This window comes from Acartia tonsa, chromosome 7 (assembly GCF_053477335.1).
Source record: "Acartia tonsa isolate MP-2025a chromosome 7, ASM5347733v1, whole genome shotgun sequence".
NCBI lineage: Eukaryota > Metazoa > Arthropoda > Copepoda > Calanoida > Acartiidae > Acartia > Acartia tonsa.
The window spans coordinates 39,121,871-39,142,959 of NC_137266.1; the positions used below are offsets into that span (position 1 = coordinate 39,121,871).

At 32.9% G+C, this 21,089-nt stretch overlaps 2 protein-coding genes across 2 annotated transcripts; both read right to left on the bottom strand.

Annotated features, from left to right (window-relative positions):
* Nucleotides 1–86: 86 nt before the first annotated feature.
* Nucleotides 87–3,833, bottom strand: LOC145324539 (uncharacterized). Its single transcript, XM_080167124.1, has 4 exons — nt 3,717–3,833; nt 1,077–1,162; nt 332–426; nt 87–151 (listed from the first exon to the last, which is right to left on the bottom strand). Exons 1-4 carry the CDS (start codon nt 3,789–3,791, stop codon nt 87–89), a joined length of 321 nt encoding a protein of 106 aa, XP_080023250.1. The 5' UTR covers nt 3,792–3,833.
* A 6,992-nt stretch (nt 3,834–10,825) lies between these two features.
* Nucleotides 10,826–13,363, bottom strand: LOC145324310 (uncharacterized). Its single transcript, XM_080166926.1, has 2 exons — nt 12,762–13,363; nt 10,826–12,527 (listed from the first exon to the last, which is right to left on the bottom strand). The coding sequence occupies exons 1-2, from the start codon at nt 12,855–12,857 to the stop codon at nt 11,598–11,600; spliced, it is 1,026 nt and encodes a 341-aa protein (XP_080023052.1). The 5' UTR covers nt 12,858–13,363; the 3' UTR covers nt 10,826–11,597.
* Between the last annotated feature and the right edge of the window lie 7,726 nt (nt 13,364–21,089).

The window sequence follows — 21,089 nt, forward strand, 5'->3', positions numbered from 1 at the left end:
CCACAAATATTGTTGCATGAATTTTTGTATTGTTTGATTAATTGTAAAAACACACAAAAAAAAATTAAATATAAATACATCCAAATTTAAGTATTGGACTCCCTGGCTGTAGGTTTAGTTGCATATGGTGGCCTCACTGTTAGAGTTGGGCCTTTAAAGTTTAAGTTGTCATACAATGTAGAAAATATTTTGATTAAATGGAAAGTTTAAACTTTACAAACTTCTTTTGAAAAAAAATAATTACTTAATCTACAGGCAATAAGGAACTTACAGTTTTCAACCTATTGTTTGAGTATGCAAATTTGAGGTCACTACAATCAGTATATTTTACTTTTATTCTTTGGATTGTATGAAAACTTTCCTATTGGTGGTGACACAGGGGCACCATAGCTGTCACTCAGCCAATACTGGGGAGAGTGAGAGGGTCTACAAAATAAATTAAAGTTATTTGATCATATTTCTAATGTAATGAGAATTGCACCTTGATGTTATTTAGCACTTATGTTGTAGGCTAGGTTAGGCTTTTGAATGATATTGTACATGTCATACAGGGATAGCTTGAGTTATTGGGGGTAATTCCATGAAGTCATCCAACATTTAATTATAATCAAATTTATTTATGTCATGTATGAATAAACAATGTAGCCCTGATTCTCTGATGTTTTTTTTGATTCAAAAGTACACGGATATTGGAAGTGATAATTATTTGGCCAATCCTAGATAGGTAAGCTTCGCACACAGCTGAGTGTATTCTATATTACATTACAAGCTGACCCACACTCGTGGAAACTACTCAATTATTACATCACCCTGGTCTAGAGTTTTGGTAGTTGTTTCATAATAAGCCACCCACTATAATAAGCACTTTCATATAAATGAGTAGCATGGACAAGAAAAAGGATATTTAAAGTTTTATTGGTTGTGTTAAAAGAATATTCCATTACACTTTTGCTTTTCATGATAATGTTGAAATTATTGCATTTCATTTCGATAAAATTTCTTTACGGTCCAGAAGTAGCTTGCATTTAGCAGATATGAACAGATCAGTAAAATAAATAAACAAATCGGATTCTTACTTGAAATAGCTGTCCTTATTGACTGCTTGATGTAGAGCCCAATATTTGACTGGTTTTTGCTGGATATATCTCACGGCAGCTCCTGGCTAGAAAATAAAAAGTATCATCTGAGATAAGAACAACTAAATCTACCCTTGCCTTCGCATTCACGAATCATGAGGGGGCGGAGGGGAATTAATCGTCCATTGTCCTAGCCCTGTGTTCCTGAAAAATTTTGTCCCAAATTTCCACGAATAAATTTGATCATTACCAGGGATGAACAGTAAAGTATACTGACTCCAAAATATTCGTGCTTTGCTGTTCGGTGCTTTTAAGAAGTTGAGGTTTTTTTTAATAAATCTTGAATTAAATAAATTAAGCTTTCAATTTCATTCTATTTAAGGGCAATATTGAACTATTTGAAGTTGAATACAGACTCACTATTAATCTGTTTTAAATTTATAATAAGCCTTAACGGTAATACAGATTTGGCCTAATAATTTAAAGATAAAATTAAGCCTTTGATTTGTTCTAAATCTCAGTCTTAAATATTACTAGTAGCAAAGCTACTCTATAACGTATGGTATATGTGACTGTTTGTCCGTCAGTCAAGCTGGCTGTCTGTCTGTTACATAATATTTTTTGGATTAATTCAGTTGTTGATTAGAGCTGCAATTTATACTCTAAGAGTAAAAGAAAAATGTATGGTAAAGTTTTAATATTTATCAAGTAAAAACATTTTTAAAATAAATTATTGGTATATTTTGAAATATATCAATAAACAATGAAGCTAGAACTTTTATAGCTTTTACAATTATAGACGGATTATTTTTAATATTTTGATTGTCTAATCTGTTTTTTTAGTAATGCATTTAAAGAATTATACTTAATTTCGCTTAATCTTAACCCTTTGCCCTTTTAGTAGCGTAGCTACTCTATGTTTGAGCTATCCAATTTACCAATCGGCCAAAGTTTTCCATAAGAAGGGAAACGGGGAGGAGAATGGAAGTAATTAACCTCCCCAATCAAACATGAATTTTGTTAAAATATTGCTTCCCACCCCCTCCCCCCCCATGAAATTTCCTCTTTAAATATTTTGGGTGTAAAAGATTTTGGCACTTTTGTGCGGAATTTTAAACTTCTACTCCAAAAGTTGTATTTCCGTTTTACCTCTTTCCCCCTTTCTTAACAATTATTTTATAGGTCCTTAATTTTTAGAAAAACTTATTATTGATCGCAGCATGTTTTTTGCCATTTTAATGGAGACGCTTTAGGCGGACAAATAAATATGTCCACTCATTTTTTCTCGTTATAATATGGAAGCTAGAGAAAATTTTTAACCAGCGGTGAATTCTCAAAAAAATTTTGCCTCACTTAAATCAGTTTGCCTCACTAGAATTTTAGTGAGACAAAATTATCCCCTCTAAATTTATAGTAAGCCTTAATGAGTTTAGTGAGGCAATATTTTTTAAAGACTCACCTCAGGTTTCGAGGATCCTCAAAAGAAATTTTCTTTATAAAACAATTTTTATTATATAAGATAATGGACGATAAATATATATATGCAAATGCATCCCATGTGATGATAAAATGTTTCCCATTCTGTAGATTATATCATTGGATGAAATTAACTTGGAACCAACAAACCAAATTAAAGTTTTTGTGCCAACGAATAAGAAATCATGGTAATAACACTTACCGGTGTAACTTATTGTCCGATGTTTCCTCCCTCCCTGATTTTTAAACAAGTTATTCATCGTTATAAAAGTCAGATTTCCGCGGATATTAAAATGAAAGAAAAATAATAGGATCAAAACCAGTTTTGTTAACTTCGAGGGACCGAAGGCCCGAGCGAACAAAACTGGTATTAATTTTCTGATATTTATTTTAAACTTCGTAGAAAATTGGGTACACCGACAAACGTCCTACTACGACAAACGTCCTAATGTGACAAACATCCTAATCCAACAAACCTCCTAAACGACAAACGTCCTAAGCGACAAACCTCCTAAACGACAAACCTCCTTATGCGACATCTTTTAAGTAAAACCCCCAAAAAACTTTTCAAGTGATATCACATTTATTAAGTGTGAGGTAAGGGTCGATATTTTTAATGCAAGGTTGTATCGGGTTCGAAACCATGCCGTTGGGTAGCCAACACCGACTTTGGGAAAACTGTCGGACGGATTTTTAAATTTCACCCTGTGGACAAAGTTATTCAAGAAAGAAATTTCGGTTTTGAATTTCGTCCCTGTATGTTTTATCGCCATATTGGATTTTATTGTTCAACTTTTTTAACAGCAGTGGTGGATTTTGTCCTCAAATTTTGGAAGATTTTTTTTATTTTTTAACTTTTGAAAAATTTTAGGACGTTTTACTTAAGAAATGTCGCATTAGGATGTTTGTCCCTTTAGGTGGTTTGTCGCATTAGGGGGTATGTCGTTTAGGAGGTTTGTTGCACTAGGATGTATGTCGCATTATGAGGTTTAGGACGTTTGTCGCATTAGGACTTTTGTCCCTTTAGGAGGTTTGTCGGTGTACCGAAAATTGTCTGTTATACGATGCTGTACATTAGTTTTCAGTATGGCTGAGAACCGGTTCTAATCCATAGGATATTAATCGGTTTCGAAGCCATAGTGGAAAAAAGAGTGTAAAAAGTACCTGGGGAATTGGAATAAAAAAAGCAGAATTTTTCTGTATGAAAAGGACAAGCACGAAAGCTTGCAAGTAAAACATTTTGGAGAACTTGTAAAATTAACACAAAATCACGACATCTCTGAAATTAGTGTTTATTTATTAAAAGCGAAGTTTTTCTATAATTAGGGTCGGTCCCTCCGTCAGTCCGTCACAAACGGATAGCTTTTTTAGTTAATTTAGGCATGTTAGAATTGTCCTATCGATTTTAAACTTTGCATGGTGATTCCTTTAGTAGTTAGGTACGATTTACAAGAATGTCCGTACGTCCATTTTAAACATGTTGATTCTTTTTACTTTTTTAAAAACAATTTTTTGTGATCTAATCATCCGATTGTTTTGATTTTGGTATTTTTATTCCTGGGACAACAAAGTATAATGTTTCAAGCGAAGCAACTCTATAATCAAGTCCTAAAAATGTAAGTATGTCCATAAACGTTATCCTGTATCAAGCAGTTTTCAACAAATTTACACTTACAATTTTGCTTCAACTCTTATACATTTATATTCTGATTATTCAGTTCTGACACTATAAAAGTGTTAATGTCCGTTTGTCCTACAGTTTCAGTGCTTCGTTTTTATGGATGTTGTCATCCTTGTTTATTTCTAAGAACAAATAGATAAATTTGATTGTCATTAAGAATTTGGCTCAATATCATGCGGTTCCCTATAATTATCTATAATCCACAAAGATAAAAGACGGAAAATCAAAGGAAAGACTCAATTTATAACTTTAAATACATCTATTTGTTCAAATATTTGTAGATAACATTTTTAGGTCGAATTACAAATCTAATTCGAGTTTTATTATTAAGCCAATAAAAGAGATTTTATCATTGCCAAAAACATTGCAGATGAGAAATCTTCACAAAATTAGCCCTCTTTTTGTAACAGCAAAGTAAGCTCTATTTTTCTAAAAAAAGACGAACTAACTATCTTAAAGAGTAGACTCACTCCTACAACCTTTATTTTATATTTATGTTAATTCAACCCTATAACCTACACTCCCAAATTTTTAGCACTTGACATGGTGATAGCAAAGAGTAAACTAAATATGAGTTGCATATTAAAATAATTTTATCTCAAAAATCTTAAAACAATCTTAGTAATAAGTATTCCTTTAAAACAGCAAAATAACCAAAATATATATTGATATTTTAGATTGTTGTAAATTTCAATTCTATCAATTTTTACCCTCTATATTACTAAGTAGAAGAATATCTGTCCGTCTGTCCGTCCGTCTGCTGTCCGTCAATCTGTCAGAAGCTTAAGATCTCAGAAACCGCTAGACAGAAAAGTTTATTCTTTTAAAAGAATATACATAATACTGGTCCTGATGTGGTTTAGAGATTATTACTAGAGGGAGGCTAGACACCCCCAAAAAAGAAAATAATAAGCAAATATGGAGTAACATATTGTAAAACTTAACTTGATTTTACCACTATAATTTCATAAAAATCCGCGAAGTAGGGGGAACACTTTTATATTATGATGTACCATTGTTGCTTTAAATGGTTCTTATTGTCATTCTGTCACACTAAAAAGACAGTAAAAAAATCATCCAGCGAAAATTGTAAATTAACTGTAATTATTCTAAACTAATGTTTCTAGAACCAATCTACTGTTATACATCCGTGTAATAAGATAAGATAAGATAAGATAAGATTTATTTTCCTAAGGTGCATACAATTAGGGCGAGTTACTGATTAAGTTTACAATGGTTTACTAAGGTTTCATCCTGAAATAGATTGCAGTTATATAATAATGTTTCTGGCTGAAATAGAATGCATATATATATATATATTATCTATTACAATGATAGGATTTCAGGGATGTAGTAAATGGTAAATGTATCAGTTTTTATTATATATGACAATAATAATAAGTTAAGTATGACCAGCTCAGGGCTGTATTGAATATTTCGTCCGCTCCTATATTCACATACATTTTAAATATATGATTACAAGTTTATAATTATGAACACTGAGCAGCTGTGTCACGAGTGGATGGCTTAACCCTTCAGGGTTGTTGAACTGCGAGGTGTCTTTGCAGTGCTTACCAAGTCATGACATAGCTTATAATAGGATTTTTGCATGAATATTGATTACATACAGTAAGATAAAATACTATAATATTCGCTAATAATACCCTTAACGACCGTTCCACCTTGCTTATTTCGGGGTCTCCAAGAATGAGATCCATACAATTAAATTACGGATGTCGTGGGATTTCTCCACGCTTCTTTTCCCGTTCTAGACCTTTTCCTTGACCCACCCAACTTTTCCCTAGATTAGTTGATTTTACACGTTAATGTTATTTTATATCCATGGGATATAGCATCCCATTTCCGTAGGTACCCAATGACTTATTTCCTCCCCGACAAATCCTTACATCCCTGTGGCAATTGACGGATTAAGGCTTAGATAAACATCAGATTGAGATGTTAACAAGGACGTTAACATTATTATATGGAAAACGTGCTTTGAGAAAATAAATAAATAAGAAGTAAATAAGAAGTTGTGAAAAGAAAAAACGAAGAGAAAAGAAAAGGATGTCTATTGAAATTAAAGTTGCTTTGTCTTGAAATACTTAGAAAAGATTTTGTACCTATGTATTTAGTTACCTAAGAGCAATTAATGATTTTGAAAATGTTTTACCAATGTATCCATGTTCGAAAAACTTCGCTTCTTGGTTACATCGGCTTACAGAAATGAAAACACGAAAGTTTCTAGTTTGGTTAGGGTACAATTGGCTTAAAATATTTAAATATCTAAATATCGTACTTCTATAGCTTTAGTTATAGTTTAGCTTTGATTTTGTGTGTTATAAATTCTAAAATTCTACGGGATAGACAAGACTTAAGACTTTATTCGTTATATTAAGTTTGAGATTTGTTAAGAAAGTAAAACGAAGATAAACATAAAGTTAAGATTTTGAATTAAGATTTGAAAGTTATTCGTGATATTGACACCGGAAGTGCTGCGGGTGGCAGCCTCAGTATGTCCAGCCGGATTCGGAGAGCATGTACCGCTGCAGTGGCTGGCCCTTGGGTCGATTTAGCACTGCGCTTTCGAAGCGTCAGGGAAAAGCTTGTCACTCTGCTGTGGCAGCTTGATGAAAATTCAAATTTCTTTAAAGAAGTGATGGCCCTACATGACCATGTGTGTTTCTTTGATCAATATTTATTTTTGAACCGACCTCAAGGACTCGCCGGCCACTTTCGCAGTCTACTCCGCCTGCGGCATATCAAGATTGCGGCTGTTCTCTGTGAACAACTATGTTCCCGATATACGGAGGTGGGAGTCGAGTACATGTCCTGCTAGCCCAACTAGACCTACCTTATCTGCCCTCCACAGCTCCTCCAGTATCTTCACCATCTGTTAATTCCATGTTCTAAAAAAGAAGAAATGTTTATATTTATTTGACCAATGCTTAATTTACATGGAATTAGTGAGGGATAGAGACATAGAGACAAGAACACGTACAGTTAATGACAATAAAATGTTGCAATTTCCAGCACATATAAAGTGACGAGATTATCTACACTTGACTCATCCCTGTATACGCCTTTATTGAATAACTCTACTAACATCGAGTCTTAACAAGTTAACCAGTTTAATATTTCCACAATTAATATTAATACATAAATTATGCAGTGTTTTTACTAATAAAAATAAGAAAATTTTGAGATTTTGTGCCTCCTAATTGATATTTCTTATTTGACGTACGTCAAAGCTGCTCTATAACTATGCTATGTATATGTAGGAAGACAATAAAAGTAATAAACACCCATCCTTTCTATACTTCTTACTACTTTCTTACTACTTTCCTCCCCCCCCTTGTATATTTAGGCAAGCCTTCCAGGCTTTATGCCTAGATTCTTGATGTTGAGTTAGGTTTAAAATTGAAAAGTTACGAGTTATTAAGCATCCCCTCCCTCCCTCCCTGATATATCGGGCGAACATTCCATGTTTCTTGCCCAATGATTTGATTCTTAGATAGATCTAAAGGATTCAAAGTTAAAAGTAAAGGATAAGAAGATAAAGCGGATTAAAAGACGATAAAAGACGATAAAACATTAAAATCATTAAAACGTTTGTGTTAATAGAATAAAGAGTTTTTTGTTGTTAGTTAACAAATTAATATTTATTATTTAAGCATCGGACTTTCTCATTATAACTTATGCAAACTCTATTTGGTTTAAGAAGAAAGTATGGCATTTTCTATCAAACTCCTTCTCATTTTCAATTTGTTTTATGTTATTTGGAAGATTGTTGAAGATAGTTGGAAAAGCGTGAAAAGGTGCGTTTAATAGAAAATTTCTGCTTCCTCCTTGTGCGTAGGCAAAATTATTTGCGTTTCTCATGTTATACCTGTGTCGATCTCTGGAGAACTCCCAGGTATTGTTAAATATTTCCGGCTGGAGGCCATTCTGATATTTGAACATAAATTTGCAGACGTTATATTTTATGAGTAAGTCAAAAGGTAAGATTGAGTTGCTTTTGAAATATTCAGCCGTGTGGGCTCTACTAGGTAGGTTTTCGATTATTCTTATTGCAGACTTTTGAATCTTAATAATCGGATTCAATAAATATTGTGGACATGCAGTAAAAAGAATGCAGCAATACTCAATATTACTTTTGATGTATGATGAATACAAAATTCTCAGATGTTTTTTGTCAAGAAAATGGCGCATTATACGCATTGAATAAATTATTTTGGAAATTTTTGCATATACTTTTTTTAAATGATAGGTATATTTTAATTTTGTATCCAACAGAACACCCAAATGCTTGATAGACCCTTCATTTGCATCAGTTACAAGATCTAATTTAGTGATTTTTTCTGGTGTGTTTTCCCCTATGTTATTCATATTTACAAAGACGTTGAATTCAGACTTAATTAAAGATTCTTCGGGGGTGAGTTGTTCTCTAGGAGAAGTGAAAATCATACACTTGGTTTTTAAAGGATGAATCAATAATTGGTTTGAACTGTACCAGGTAGTCAGTTTTGGGACTATATCTTTGGCAAGCTCAATAAGTTCGGCAAGTGATTCTTTCTCCAGGTAGGAGAGAGCATCATCTGCAAAAAGGTTGATTATTACATTTGGATCTATATTAATTAGATCGTTTATAAAAATCAAAAACAATATTGGTCCCAAAACTGACCCCTGGAGTACGCCAATGATAATACTTTCCAAAGTTGAAAACACACCCCTAAAAAAAACTTTCTGCGTGCGATTACTATAATAACTAACGAACCAACTCAACGGTAATCCCCTAATCCCTGCGTTCCTAAGTTTTTCAAATAACACTTCTCTATTTATCATGTCGAAACATTTCCTGATATCCAAAAATATGGATAAACAGGAATTGTTTCGACTTAGGCACTTTGTGATCATATTTGAAAGGTCTAGGATGTTATGATAGGTTGAAACCCCCCTCCTAAACCCAAATTGACGTGCGTTGAAAAAATTTCTTTCGTCTAAGAAGTTGACCAAGCTATCACATACATGTTTCTCCAGCGGTTTGGAGAAATTATCAATCAGACTGACACCACGATGGTTGTCAGTCTGATTGAGTGATCCTGATTTGTGTAAAACTATAACCTTGGAAACCTTCATGCTGGAGGGGAAAGTACCGGTTTGGAGGGATAAGTTATAACAGTGACAGAGGGGTTGTGCTATCACATCCGCACATTTTGAAAGTATAAACATTGATACATCATTTGCGTCGGTACTTTTTTTTGGTTTAATATTTCTGATTAAGTTTATGACTTTAAATGGGTAAAGAGGTTCAAAGAAAAGTGAATCTTGGATTGGGGGTGGGAGGTACTCAGAAAAATGTTTGTTTGTTGTTGGGATCTCAGGTTTTAGTGAAGTTCCAAGGTTACAAAAAAATCTATTAAATTCGTTTGCGATGGCTTGGTCACCCTCAATTTTCCTATCCCCAACTTCCAAATATGAGCACTCAGCTGCCTTCTGATCAAAGCCTAGCATTTCTTTTAAGCATTTCCAAAGTTTCTTGCTGTCCCCCCCACAATTCCTAATATTAAGTCTATAATAATCAAGTTTAGCTTTCCTTACATTTCTGTTGTAACTGTTCCTATATGAGTTGTACACTGCCTCGCTTTCTCTCGTTCGTTCTCTAAGGAAGTTGTCATGCAAGGCGTGTTTATGTTCACGCATTCTCAAGAGGTGTGGTGTCATGAATTTTTGCAGGGGTGTAGTTTTTTTGTTTTTTCTAATCCGAACGACAGGGCATAAGGTATTGTACAACTCAAGGAATTTTTTTATAAAAATATCATAAGCAGCGTTGGCGTTATCTTTATTTAAGACATCTGACCAGTCAGTACTGTACAATGCTTCATTTAATGAATTAATGTTGTCATCACCCATCATCCTTTTTTCGTAGAAATCAGGTTGTGTAGGTTTTTTTCCACCATTAATCCTGAAAGCATTGACCAGCATTAAGTGGTCCGATATCTGAGAAGTTAAAACACAAGAAAGCATTAAATTTTGGATGAAATTACCTACGCCAAAAATATCTATTAGTGTGGCACTTGTTCTTGTTATTCTTGTGGCTTTAGTTATTGTGTTTAAGACCCCATTAAAGTTTAGTGCTTCAACAAGACGCATACTGTGACTATTGATGTCATTAAGTTTAAGCAAATCAAGATTAATGTCACCAACAATGAAAAAGGGAAGGTCAAGTGCAAATATCCTATCGAGTAGTTCTAGGTATGTGTCAAAGAATTGTTCGATTTCGTCATTAGATTGATTCGGAGGCCTGTACGTATTCAGGACAACGAACTTGAAGCCATTGAGAGAAACTTTAAGGCATATGCTTTCGCATATCCTTTCTTTAAATGAGATCCTTTCAAACAACCTGTCTACTTTATATTGTTTTTGAATAAGTATCCCAACCCCTCCCCCCCGTTGATGCTTTCTAAGATTAGTGTGCCAATTGTATCCTTCTACATTAAAAACGTCAAGATTTGCTTCGGTATTAACCCACAATTCCTGACACGCAAGCATTGTGGGCATTATACCTGAAGTTTATCAATACAACCAAGAATCTCGTTATATTTTGCGTGGATACTCTGACAGTTAATACTTAATAGGATTATTAGTTGCTCTTTAAATGATTTTAATTTACTTATTGCTGCATTTTCTGTTAGATAGGTACAATTAATATTAAATTCTTCTTCTAAACCTTCGAAGTTATTGCCATGTAAGGGATTAAGTAAGTCATATAACGGGTTAAGATTTAAGTCATTCGGTACCTGTTCATCTAATCCATTAGGGAGGTTTGTTGGAGGTAGGTTCAAGGTCTGGATTTAGCGCAGGAGGATTAGCACGAAACTCGCTAGGTGGGAACAACTGAAAAAAAGTATAAATTAGCGAATAAAATACATAATAAAATAGTTTATATTTACAATATGGGTTGCGAGAATAAAACATTAGTGAAGGGTGTCAATAAATGAGCCCTCCACTACTTTACTAGTTCCTACCCTTAAATAATTTTTAGGAAAGAATTGTGTGTACATGGGTAGTTGATTGAGATTAAGTAATTTGAGAGTTTTGATTAATTTTAATTACATACTGATATATGATGTACAAATAATTTTAAGAATTAATATTAATCATAGCATGTGAAATGTAATGATTCATACGTTTGATAGCTTTCCTTTTTGGCGGCGATAACGATAACGATAACGTTAAACTAAATTAGCAGTGATAATAATAATTTGATTTTGATGGTAGCCAGATTAATCATTTTATGTTGCCTTTATAACTAGGTAGCTAGATAACTAGGTACTATCTATAGATTTTAAGTCTAAGCTATTTTATCTTACTGTTTTTTTGGCGTTTCTGACTGGCTGAACTTTCTGCTGTGCTGGCTGTGATTTTGGGGGCTCGAACTCGCTCTCGGCCGCTGCACTCGTTCTCGCTGCGGCTCCTTGGCTGGCTGGACTCGCTGTGGCTGCCTGGGCTCCTCCTTCGTTTGTTGGACTCATTGGCGGAAACTCCTCGTCGTTGTTGAGCTGTGGCGGGGGTGGGTTATTGTTGTCCTCAAAGTCGTCCTCACTCATCAAGGGGTTGCAGATGTTGGTATTTCTGAAGAATGAATCTCTGTGGGCGTACGGGAGCTTGTTGAACTTGACCAGTGGCGGGGCTTCTTCTCTGCTGAACAGATAATCTGCGCCCGGGATGGGTCTTGTCATCTCCACGAGTGTTTCTCCATATGGGTTTAGGACTTTAAACCATTTTGTTCCGGCCTTCAATTGGAACGCCACTGTCTCTGAGGCTATTTTTGTGCGGGCAACCAGTTTAGTTGAATGAAGGTAAGTCTGTACGGACTTATTGAGTTTCGTTGCGTCATATTGAATCTTCAGCTGGCGTCCAGGGTAGAAGGGTGCGGGTGACAGGCTCTGGTTGGTTGATTTATATTTGTTTAAGTTGGCAGCGTAGTTGTCCATCACAGTGCGTTTGGATATCATAAACGCTGTGAGGAAGATCCTACTGTGAAACCTGAAGATGGCGACCGGTATCTCCTTCTTGGCTGGCGAATGCGGCAGATAGTGCGCGTATTCAACTACATCCCCCCAGTGTTGGGGGATGTAGTCGATAAGGCCGTTTTTCCGCGCTATCTGTAGGGCTGGTAGGATTATGGAGGTGTAGATGTGGTACATGGTGATTCTCTCCCGGCTGTGAGGCGCCTGGTATCCCGAGATTCTGCAGGACCAGCTGCGGGATCGTTGTTCCCTACAGGAGTTCTGAAAATATTGGAACTTCTTGTAATTTATGTTATCCATATTTAACGTATGTACTTTAGTCTCAAGAGCCGCGATACTATCCTTTAACGTTTTTAAAGTCAACGCTGATAATTCTGCGTTTTTAAAGCTATCAATGTTTTCCAATTTCTCATTTAAACTATTAAATTGACTTTTTACCGCTTCTATTTCTTCATTTTGCTTGGAGAATTTATCGAAAACTTCTTTGTGACGTACCTTCGCTGTTTTGTCATCGTATTCCTCAAATCTCTTCGTTAGCATTTTATCCATTTTTTTCCAAAAGTCAGGACTGGAATCAAAGTTTGAAGCCATCCTGTTGTTGATGAGTTGTTAGAAGTTTGTTTATATTCTTGGTATGGTTTGGTGATGACGGCGGCTAATGGATGACGTGTATAGTTTGTTGTAACCAATAGCAGAAGGCGTCACTGCGGGTTGACCAATGGGGTGACAGCACGGATTTTGGCCCTTAATACAGTGGCCAAGATTAGTGAAGAAATAGCGGAAAATTAATAGTTTAATATTTAATTCACTTAATGTTTATAACGTTAATGATAAGGATAGCGTTAGCGGTTTACACTGCCAATTGACCTAAACGGCGGTGTAAATATGGTGCCAGAACTAGATGCGAGTTGCCCTAGGCTACCATATCTTCCCTTTACACACAATCGCGGAGTGACCACGGGCGAAGGGTAAGGGGGAACTAGTAAAGTGTGGGGGTGAGTTGTACGACTAGTACATTAAACACAATTAGGGCTGGAGAGAGAGATGTTGTCGGCTCCACACACTAAACTAAACTAAACTAAACTAAACTAAACTAAACTAAACTAAACTAAACTAAACTAAACTAATAAGTGGCTTACATTTCATAATAGATTTAATAAATTTACTTAGATGTCAAATTAATACAGTTTTGTCTTTTCTTTGTTATGTTAGTAAAATGAAAACCTTCTTAATGCAAAAAACTATTTTAGGAGGTCATGAAGTAGCATAAAACCACCACAGACATATATAAAGCTTCCTTGAAAAGTTCAACCAATTCGGACCAGCTGTTTCTTTAGCTTTAGACATAAAGAACATTACTCCTAAAGGTTAATCATGTACTATCATGTAATAAAGTGAAACTTGAAGCGGGCTAAAATAACGATCTTCTCCATCCCCCCTTTACCCCATCCCCACCCTTCTTATTGCATTTAATAACTGACCAATAAATGACAAGAGAAATAGCAACATACATGAACGACATTTTATCCTGTCATAATATCCACGTACATTCTAAATCCATAAATGGGACTTCTTATTATAAATTTAACATCTTTAGGACAATTTCTAAAGTCTTTTAGCCATGAAACTATTCCTCTTTGTTACCATTATTTAAATTTTAATTCTACTGTTAATATTGCCATTAAAAATCCCTAGAACAATTTTAGCTACTCTTATATGCATGAGTAAATTTATCCCAAATTAGCAGATTATATGGAATTAAAATAAAGTATTTACAATATAACAGGGACGTGGAGGGTAAAGATAACCCCACAAAATGTGTAAAATAAACTCTTACTTGAACTATAAGAAGCTTTCAAAAAACGTTTAGCAGTAAAAAAGTAACACCATCCTCCCAACAAATATCGTCCCTAAAATTGAAATACAAAACAAATATTTTATAGTGCCGGCAGAGGGGTGGACGAGGGTTTACTTACCTCCAACAACCCCACCAATGGGCCTAGCAACTCGTATTTTTAATACGTAGAGATGGAGTAGCAAAAAAAGCAATTTTTTGTCAGGAAATAATCATGATTTGAGTGTGGGGAAATATGGAATTTTTTCTTCTAAAATTTCAATGCCATGATGTTGCCAAATTGATGTTATTGTTGTTTTATCAAAGTATTAATATACATATATAAATCAAAAAAGGGTAAAATCAATATTAAAAGCGAAGCTAAAACAATTAATTTTGCTCTTTTTTCTATTTTGGACTATATTAGTATAATCAGCTATTTAGTTGATTTAAGTTTTGCTTTGTACCTGGCTGATCCAGCAAGGGTTTCAAGGGTTTATGGCGTGCTGTGTCCGCCAGAACGGTGAATTTTTTATTTAATCAATTAATGGTTTTACATGTTTAATATAATGTGAAAAACTTGATTATTTTTAAAATAAATAGATTTAGTTAGTGAGGTTAACATACTTTTACGAAACCTACCTTGTAGAAAAGCCTTGCTTAACACATGTACAATGTACAATGTACATGGTATTGATGGTTGACATTGATAACAGAACGTTGACATTAGGGTTGAAGCAAATATTTTTTTAATCGAACAGAACAAACCTGGTTTATACTGTATGTCGAATTTTTAGAAAGATAATATTAAAATCCAAACATAATATGCATGAATTCAAAGAGATAGGTTAATGTCTGATAAAATTATTTACATCCCTAACGATAATCACAAATTATTTACCATTAATAAAGTTGTTCAAAATTTTTTTTTATAAAACTTTCGGGACCAGTATAATATATAGGCCGATGTCCCCTCCATCGATGCAATTTTTAGACTAATTTATATAGGTACAAAAATATTACTGCGACATTTTTGCAACCTAAATTTTCGATTCAACCATAAAATTTACAAATCTTTGAAAACAACACTTAATAAATTCTAATATAATACTATATACATATGTTTGTATCTACTTTGATATGGTCTGATACATTTGTAAAACTATACACCCTAAAAATTTGTTTCTTAGTCTAATTTAGGTGTAATTTATTTCCTATATATGTATTTTTGCAGAACCACAGATAGATAGATAGATAGATAGATAGATAGATAGATAGATAGATAGATAGATAGATAGTTAGATAGATAGATAGATAGATAGATAGATAGATAGATAGATAGATAGATAGATAGATAGATAGATAGATAGATAGATAGATAGATAGATAGATAGATAGATAGATAGATAGATAGATAGATAGATAGATAGATAGATAGATAGATAGATAGATAGATAGATAGATAGATAGATAGATAGATAGATAGATAGATAGATAGATAGATAGATAGATAGATAGATAGATAGATAGATAGATAGATAGATAGATAGATAGATAGATATATAGATAGATAGATAGATAGATAGATAGATAGATAGATAGATATATAGATAGATAGATAGATAGATATATAGATAGATAGATAGATAGATAGATTAAATTGTATACATAAATTATGATTGAAAGGGATTGCATTTCCACGCTACCTGATTTCTCAATGTCTGTTTATTCCCCATATTCAATTATTAGTAGCTTGGCCCCTAGCTTCTAATAAAGGCTAATATTTCTTAAAAAGGAAGGAGGTGGCAGATAATAGCCTAAAACCAACAAAAAGACTTAAAGGATTTAATTAATTTTATGCTTTTTATATTTAGGGTATGATGTTTTGCTACTTACTCTGTAAACATTTTCAGTGCGTCCAATTAAAATTATTTTAACACAGAATTCTTTATTGATGAACTTTATATTGTATTACATAATGCTACATAATACGATTAAGCATATTGGTGGTAAAGTGATATTTATATTTTTGTTTGTATAATTGATTTGATAAGACTCTTTTTTGATGAATGTTGTCATTCTTGTTTTTTTTTCATTAAATTGTAATTGAGCTTCGCTTTTTAGAACGTATTTAAACTTGTCTCTTGTAAGAGAATAAATTTAATTAATAGGGCGGTAACAGTTAGGAATTTAAAATTAGTGGGTCGGCAGCTGCAAACAAGCTGCCATGAAGCCGCAAGCTAGCTGCCATTAAACCGGAACTATGAATAATATGCTTTTTTCTTGATTTCCTATTTAAAACCCTATACACTATTAAGTTTTATTTTCGTTTGTATCTCTGGACTAAGTCTTGTTAATGAAGTGCATGATTTCACAACCACGTTCTATAGCCAACAAAATCTTTAATTGCACTACCTTTATCTGAAAGTCTTTACTGTGCATGGTCATGAATATTGCTTATTATAAAGACGATTGATCTTGAAGATGAATATCCTTATAATAAAGCAAAGCCTGTTTGTTTATAAGTACTGAAGAATCTCGCTATATGATTCTAATTTACAGGGCAGGTTTATCCTTTATTTTTTTTTGTGGGTGTGGGTACCAACACCCTCTTAAGTGAAATCGCCTAGCGGATTTTTTGGCAAACAGATTTTTAAAATGTAAACATTACTGGCGTAGGCGCTAGTTAAGGATATAGTAGTGGATTTCATTAAATTATTTTGCGGCTGCCGATCCCTTATTGAAAGTTTGAGTTTACTCAAAATTAAATACGCATTCTTCTTTAGCTTTTATTACTTCATTAAAACACATTACAACAAGAATGACAACAACCATAAAAGCGAAGCTCTGAAATCAAACGGTAGAACTTACGAACATAAAACATTTTAAGCAGAATGTTGATTTAATTTCATCAAAATAGACCTATTTTTTGACTGTTGTCAGCACAGGCGTAAATGTTAAAATCGTTGTTTCAATGTCAAACCTTGCATTTTAATTAATCATTCATTTAACATTCTTTAATTTCTAATTAAGATTCTTTAAAAGTTTTTTAAGTTTAGAAATTTGTTATCAATACAAAAGTTAACAAAATATGTTTGTAATGATTAGCAGCAAAATATTATAGAATTCATTAGTATCATATATATACTTCTCATTTATAAAACAAACTTTTTTATTACAACACAATAAATAATTTATTTTGTATGTCAAATAGGAGCCTTCTTGGGTTATTCCCAGTCTATTAATTCTTTAATATTTAATGTTTTTGTAATTATTTATTGTTTGACCTTTAATTTGGTGTTAAAATCAAGGATAACAACAAACATAAAATCAAAACGTAAGACAAACGAACATTAACAAATAAACGCATCTAATTATAAAAATTATTTGAAAGTCTAAACAATAAAAAAAGTATAAATCCCAAAATGTATATAACCCAAAATTAAGATACTAAAGGATGCTGAAAATGGACATACTTACATTTTTTAACTTGATTATAGAGATTGGTCTTGGGATAATCACAAAGAGTAACGAGGATGACAACTTCCAGAAGGAGAAGCTCTAAGATTAGACGGCAGGGCAAACGAACATTAACACTTGTAGAGTGTCAGAATTGTATGCACAATATGAATGTATATGTAATATTATTACATATTTGCATAAATACAGAATATGTTTAATGCAATATAATGTCCCACCCCTCAAGAAAACACCACAGGACCAATAGGTAAATATAACCTGAAGAGTAGAATCCAATCGGTTCATTGGTTACCGAGATCTTAAGCTTCAGACGAACGGACGGACGGATAGACATCATTTTACTTTATATTATAGATTGTTGCGGAGGGACGGACCGATTCTCACTGGGCTTATTCAAAGGGGCCAGCCTTTTTTGTGATCTCAACACAAACGGAAAGCTTTTCTTTTTTTCCATCAAAATCATAGACAAAGCTTAAATCTATAACAATGATAGATTTCATCAACCGATCAGCCAATAATAATTCTAAATATAAACATCGAATTATATTTTTTTTTCGATTCATGTTAAAACAAGGATGACACTCTCCATAAAAGAGAAGCTCTAACATTAGATGGTGGGCGTACCAACATAAACACTTGTAGAGTGTAAGAACTCATAATTAAAAAATATAAATGTCTAAACACTAGTATGTTAACTTGTTATAAAATTTCTTTAAGGAAATACTAACTTCTTTAGGACTTGATTATAAAGATGCTTTGCTTATAACAATATATCTTGTTTCCTTGAAATAAGTTTTCTAAAATTCAGATAGATATTAAAAAATAGTTTTGAAACAGTTCATTTATTAAACGGACCTACGAACGTACTAAAGGACTGCCTCTAATTACAGAAAAACTTAACTTTTAAAAAGACCATAAATAAAATAATTAAACTGTATGTGTACGTCATTTCATTGACGGCACTTAATCCAAAAGTTATCAAATATTTACCAACATGATTAAAAATTAATTTCATTTTATACACAAAAAAGTCAGGGGTTGGGGTGGACATGGGACTGAAAATTACACTGGTACCCAAAGTTTAAAAACCACAATGTCTTACTCGATGGATCAAAAATTTGTATTATATTTCGATTGGTTGGTTTTAAACTACAAATGCCCAAACTTTTCAACCAATGATCTAATCAATCTAAAGAAGGGGTGCTTTCATTACTATCATTTTGGATGCATATTAATTTATTGACCATTGTCTTATCCCTCGTAATCCCTGGAAATAGAAAAGACAAGAACAATAATGTCTATAGTGCAGCTTATATACGCAAATACCCTTAAACTCAAAGTTTTAAATTGATGTTCAAGTTCATCAATTGCTCCTTCTGCAGATTATAATCAAATGGTGGAAAAGCTTGAATACATGATATTTTAACAACCCAATTAATACCTATCTCATAGAAGTTTTAAAGTTAATGAATTAAAGGTTGGGAACAAGTTGATTTGCAGCAGTCCAAAAACCGTCAAAATTTACCAATAAAACAAGGATGGCAACATCCATAAAAAAAAGCAAATTAATAAGACATTAGGACAATCAAATATTATCTTAATATTACAGAATATTTAAAGTCTATACAAATAGTATTTAAATTTAAAATTGAAATACTGTCAAGATCATTCTTGATTACAGAGTTCTTTCGCTTAAATATTGGAGAAACCCCAATCTGTCCCGATTTTGTATCACTTTTGAAAAGTGTGATTCCTGTGACGTCATATAAAAAGGGAAGGGGGGAAGAAAATCTCTTCCCTTTTCTCCCATCTCTTTTGAAGAGATTTTCTTCCCCCTTCCCTTTTTCTTTCCCGAAACGTTTATGACCGAACTGGAATCGCACTTTTCTCAAAATATTGTACCTTGTTATCCTAGAAATCATTATCCCAAAAATAACATGGTTTGATTATTTCATATGAATTAAAAAAAAGATCATATGTTTTACGAACTTTTTGATAACGATCATAGAGTTGCTACGCTTTTGTACCTTATTGTAACAGGGATCATCATTTGAATTACAGTCAATTTTCAAATAAACAGAAAATATGCTTAAATATGCTTTCCATTACAGACGGACGAACGGACTAACCCTAATTAAGCTTTACTTTTCAAAACCCAATATTTTCTCTATCTTTTATTTTAGTGTAAAAAGATAAAGTAATAAAAAATTGGTTTTAACCTTCCCACGACCTGAAAAGCTCCATTGTAAACTAGATTCATATCGGTTCAGCTGTTAGCCAGATTTTTAGGTACAGACACACACAGATAATGTTACTTTATTAAAAATATTACATTTTTTTAAAATTTCTTACAGCACAAAGTTTGTGTTATAATTAGATTTAGGTTAGATTTGGTTGGATAAAATTAGGTTAGCTCCACAAGGGTAAAGGCCACAAAAGGGGCTATGAACTAATTTTCTAAGAAAAAGTAAGGAAATGTTGATGTGTGGTTTACAAAAAAGTAATTCTACCTTCATTTTTCAATACATACTACACAAAAGAGTTATATATCCAACATAACTACGAAAAATATTCTAACTTTTTATTATTAATTGGGGAAGGACAAAAAGGAAAAATGTCTTATTTGAGAGTATATCAATCTTTACCCAGAAAATGAATCATATTTGTGGTTCTAAAAAGTTAAGAAAATAGAAGATAAATACTGACAAACAAACAAAAATAATTTAATTTAACTTCCGTTTAACCATACGAACACCAAAAATTTGGGTTGTTATAGTAAGTAGGCCTACTACAATTGGGTGTTTACAAAATATAGCTAAAATTTGTGTTAGATTTTAAACAATTACATACAATTATTTTCATGATTTTTACTTTACCTCTACTGTTTAATTAAGAATAGGTTATTTCTTGTCAAATATTTAAGAACTAAATTTGATTCAAAGAATACAACGATTAATATAAATTGTAGCTTTTTATTTTAAGCAGCAATATAGGCCATCTGCTAGACTATTGGATATAAGTAAGAATAAATAGATAGACATATGAACCTATTAAAAACTTTAGAGAACAAATGTTCTAACTGTTTACGAGATCTTACTGTATGCAGACCGACAAACAGACACATAATTTTGAATTTATATAAACGTACAAACAAATAACATTTTCAAAATGCTCATTAGAATATTCCTTTCATCCTGAACTTTGGTGTGACTGAGGCTATTCTAGTTACCATGGTTTAAATTCATAAAATATATGTACAACAATTATAATTAAGTTCAAAGGACTGTCTTTTTGTTACGATTTTCAAATATAATTTTTTTGAAATGTATCAGTATTTAATGGGTAACAATTATTATCACAGGAGAGTAAAAATGTTTTTGATTTCAGGATACAGAGGTGTAATAACCCTTTTGTGATTTTGGTGGATTTTTCATGAAAACAATTTTGCCCCACTAAGCGATTAGTGGGGCAAATTTTTTTTAAGAATCCACCTCTGGAGTCATAAAGAA

Excerpts from the sequence above, each read along its gene's own strand:
- LOC145324539 (XM_080167124.1), bottom strand. The coding sequence starts at position 3,791 with ATGTTTTACTTGCAAGCTTTCGTGCTTGTCCTTTTCATACAGAAAAAT. Across the intron at positions 427-1,076 it reads AATAAGGACAGCTATTTCAA|ACCCTCTCACTCTCCCCAGT; the intron begins GTAAGAATCCGA and ends TTTATTTTGTAG. Across the intron at positions 152-331 it reads ATACAATCCAAAGAATAAAA|GCCCAACTCTAACAGTGAGG; the intron begins GTAAAATATACT and ends TAAACTTTAAAG.
- LOC145324310 (XM_080166926.1), bottom strand. The coding sequence starts at position 12,857 with ATGGCTTCAAACTTTGATTCCAGTCCTGACTTTTGGAAAAAAATGGAT. Across the intron at positions 12,528-12,761 it reads ACGATGACAAAACAGCGAAG|AACTCCTGTAGGGAACAACG; the intron begins GTACGTCACAAA and ends CAATATTTTCAG.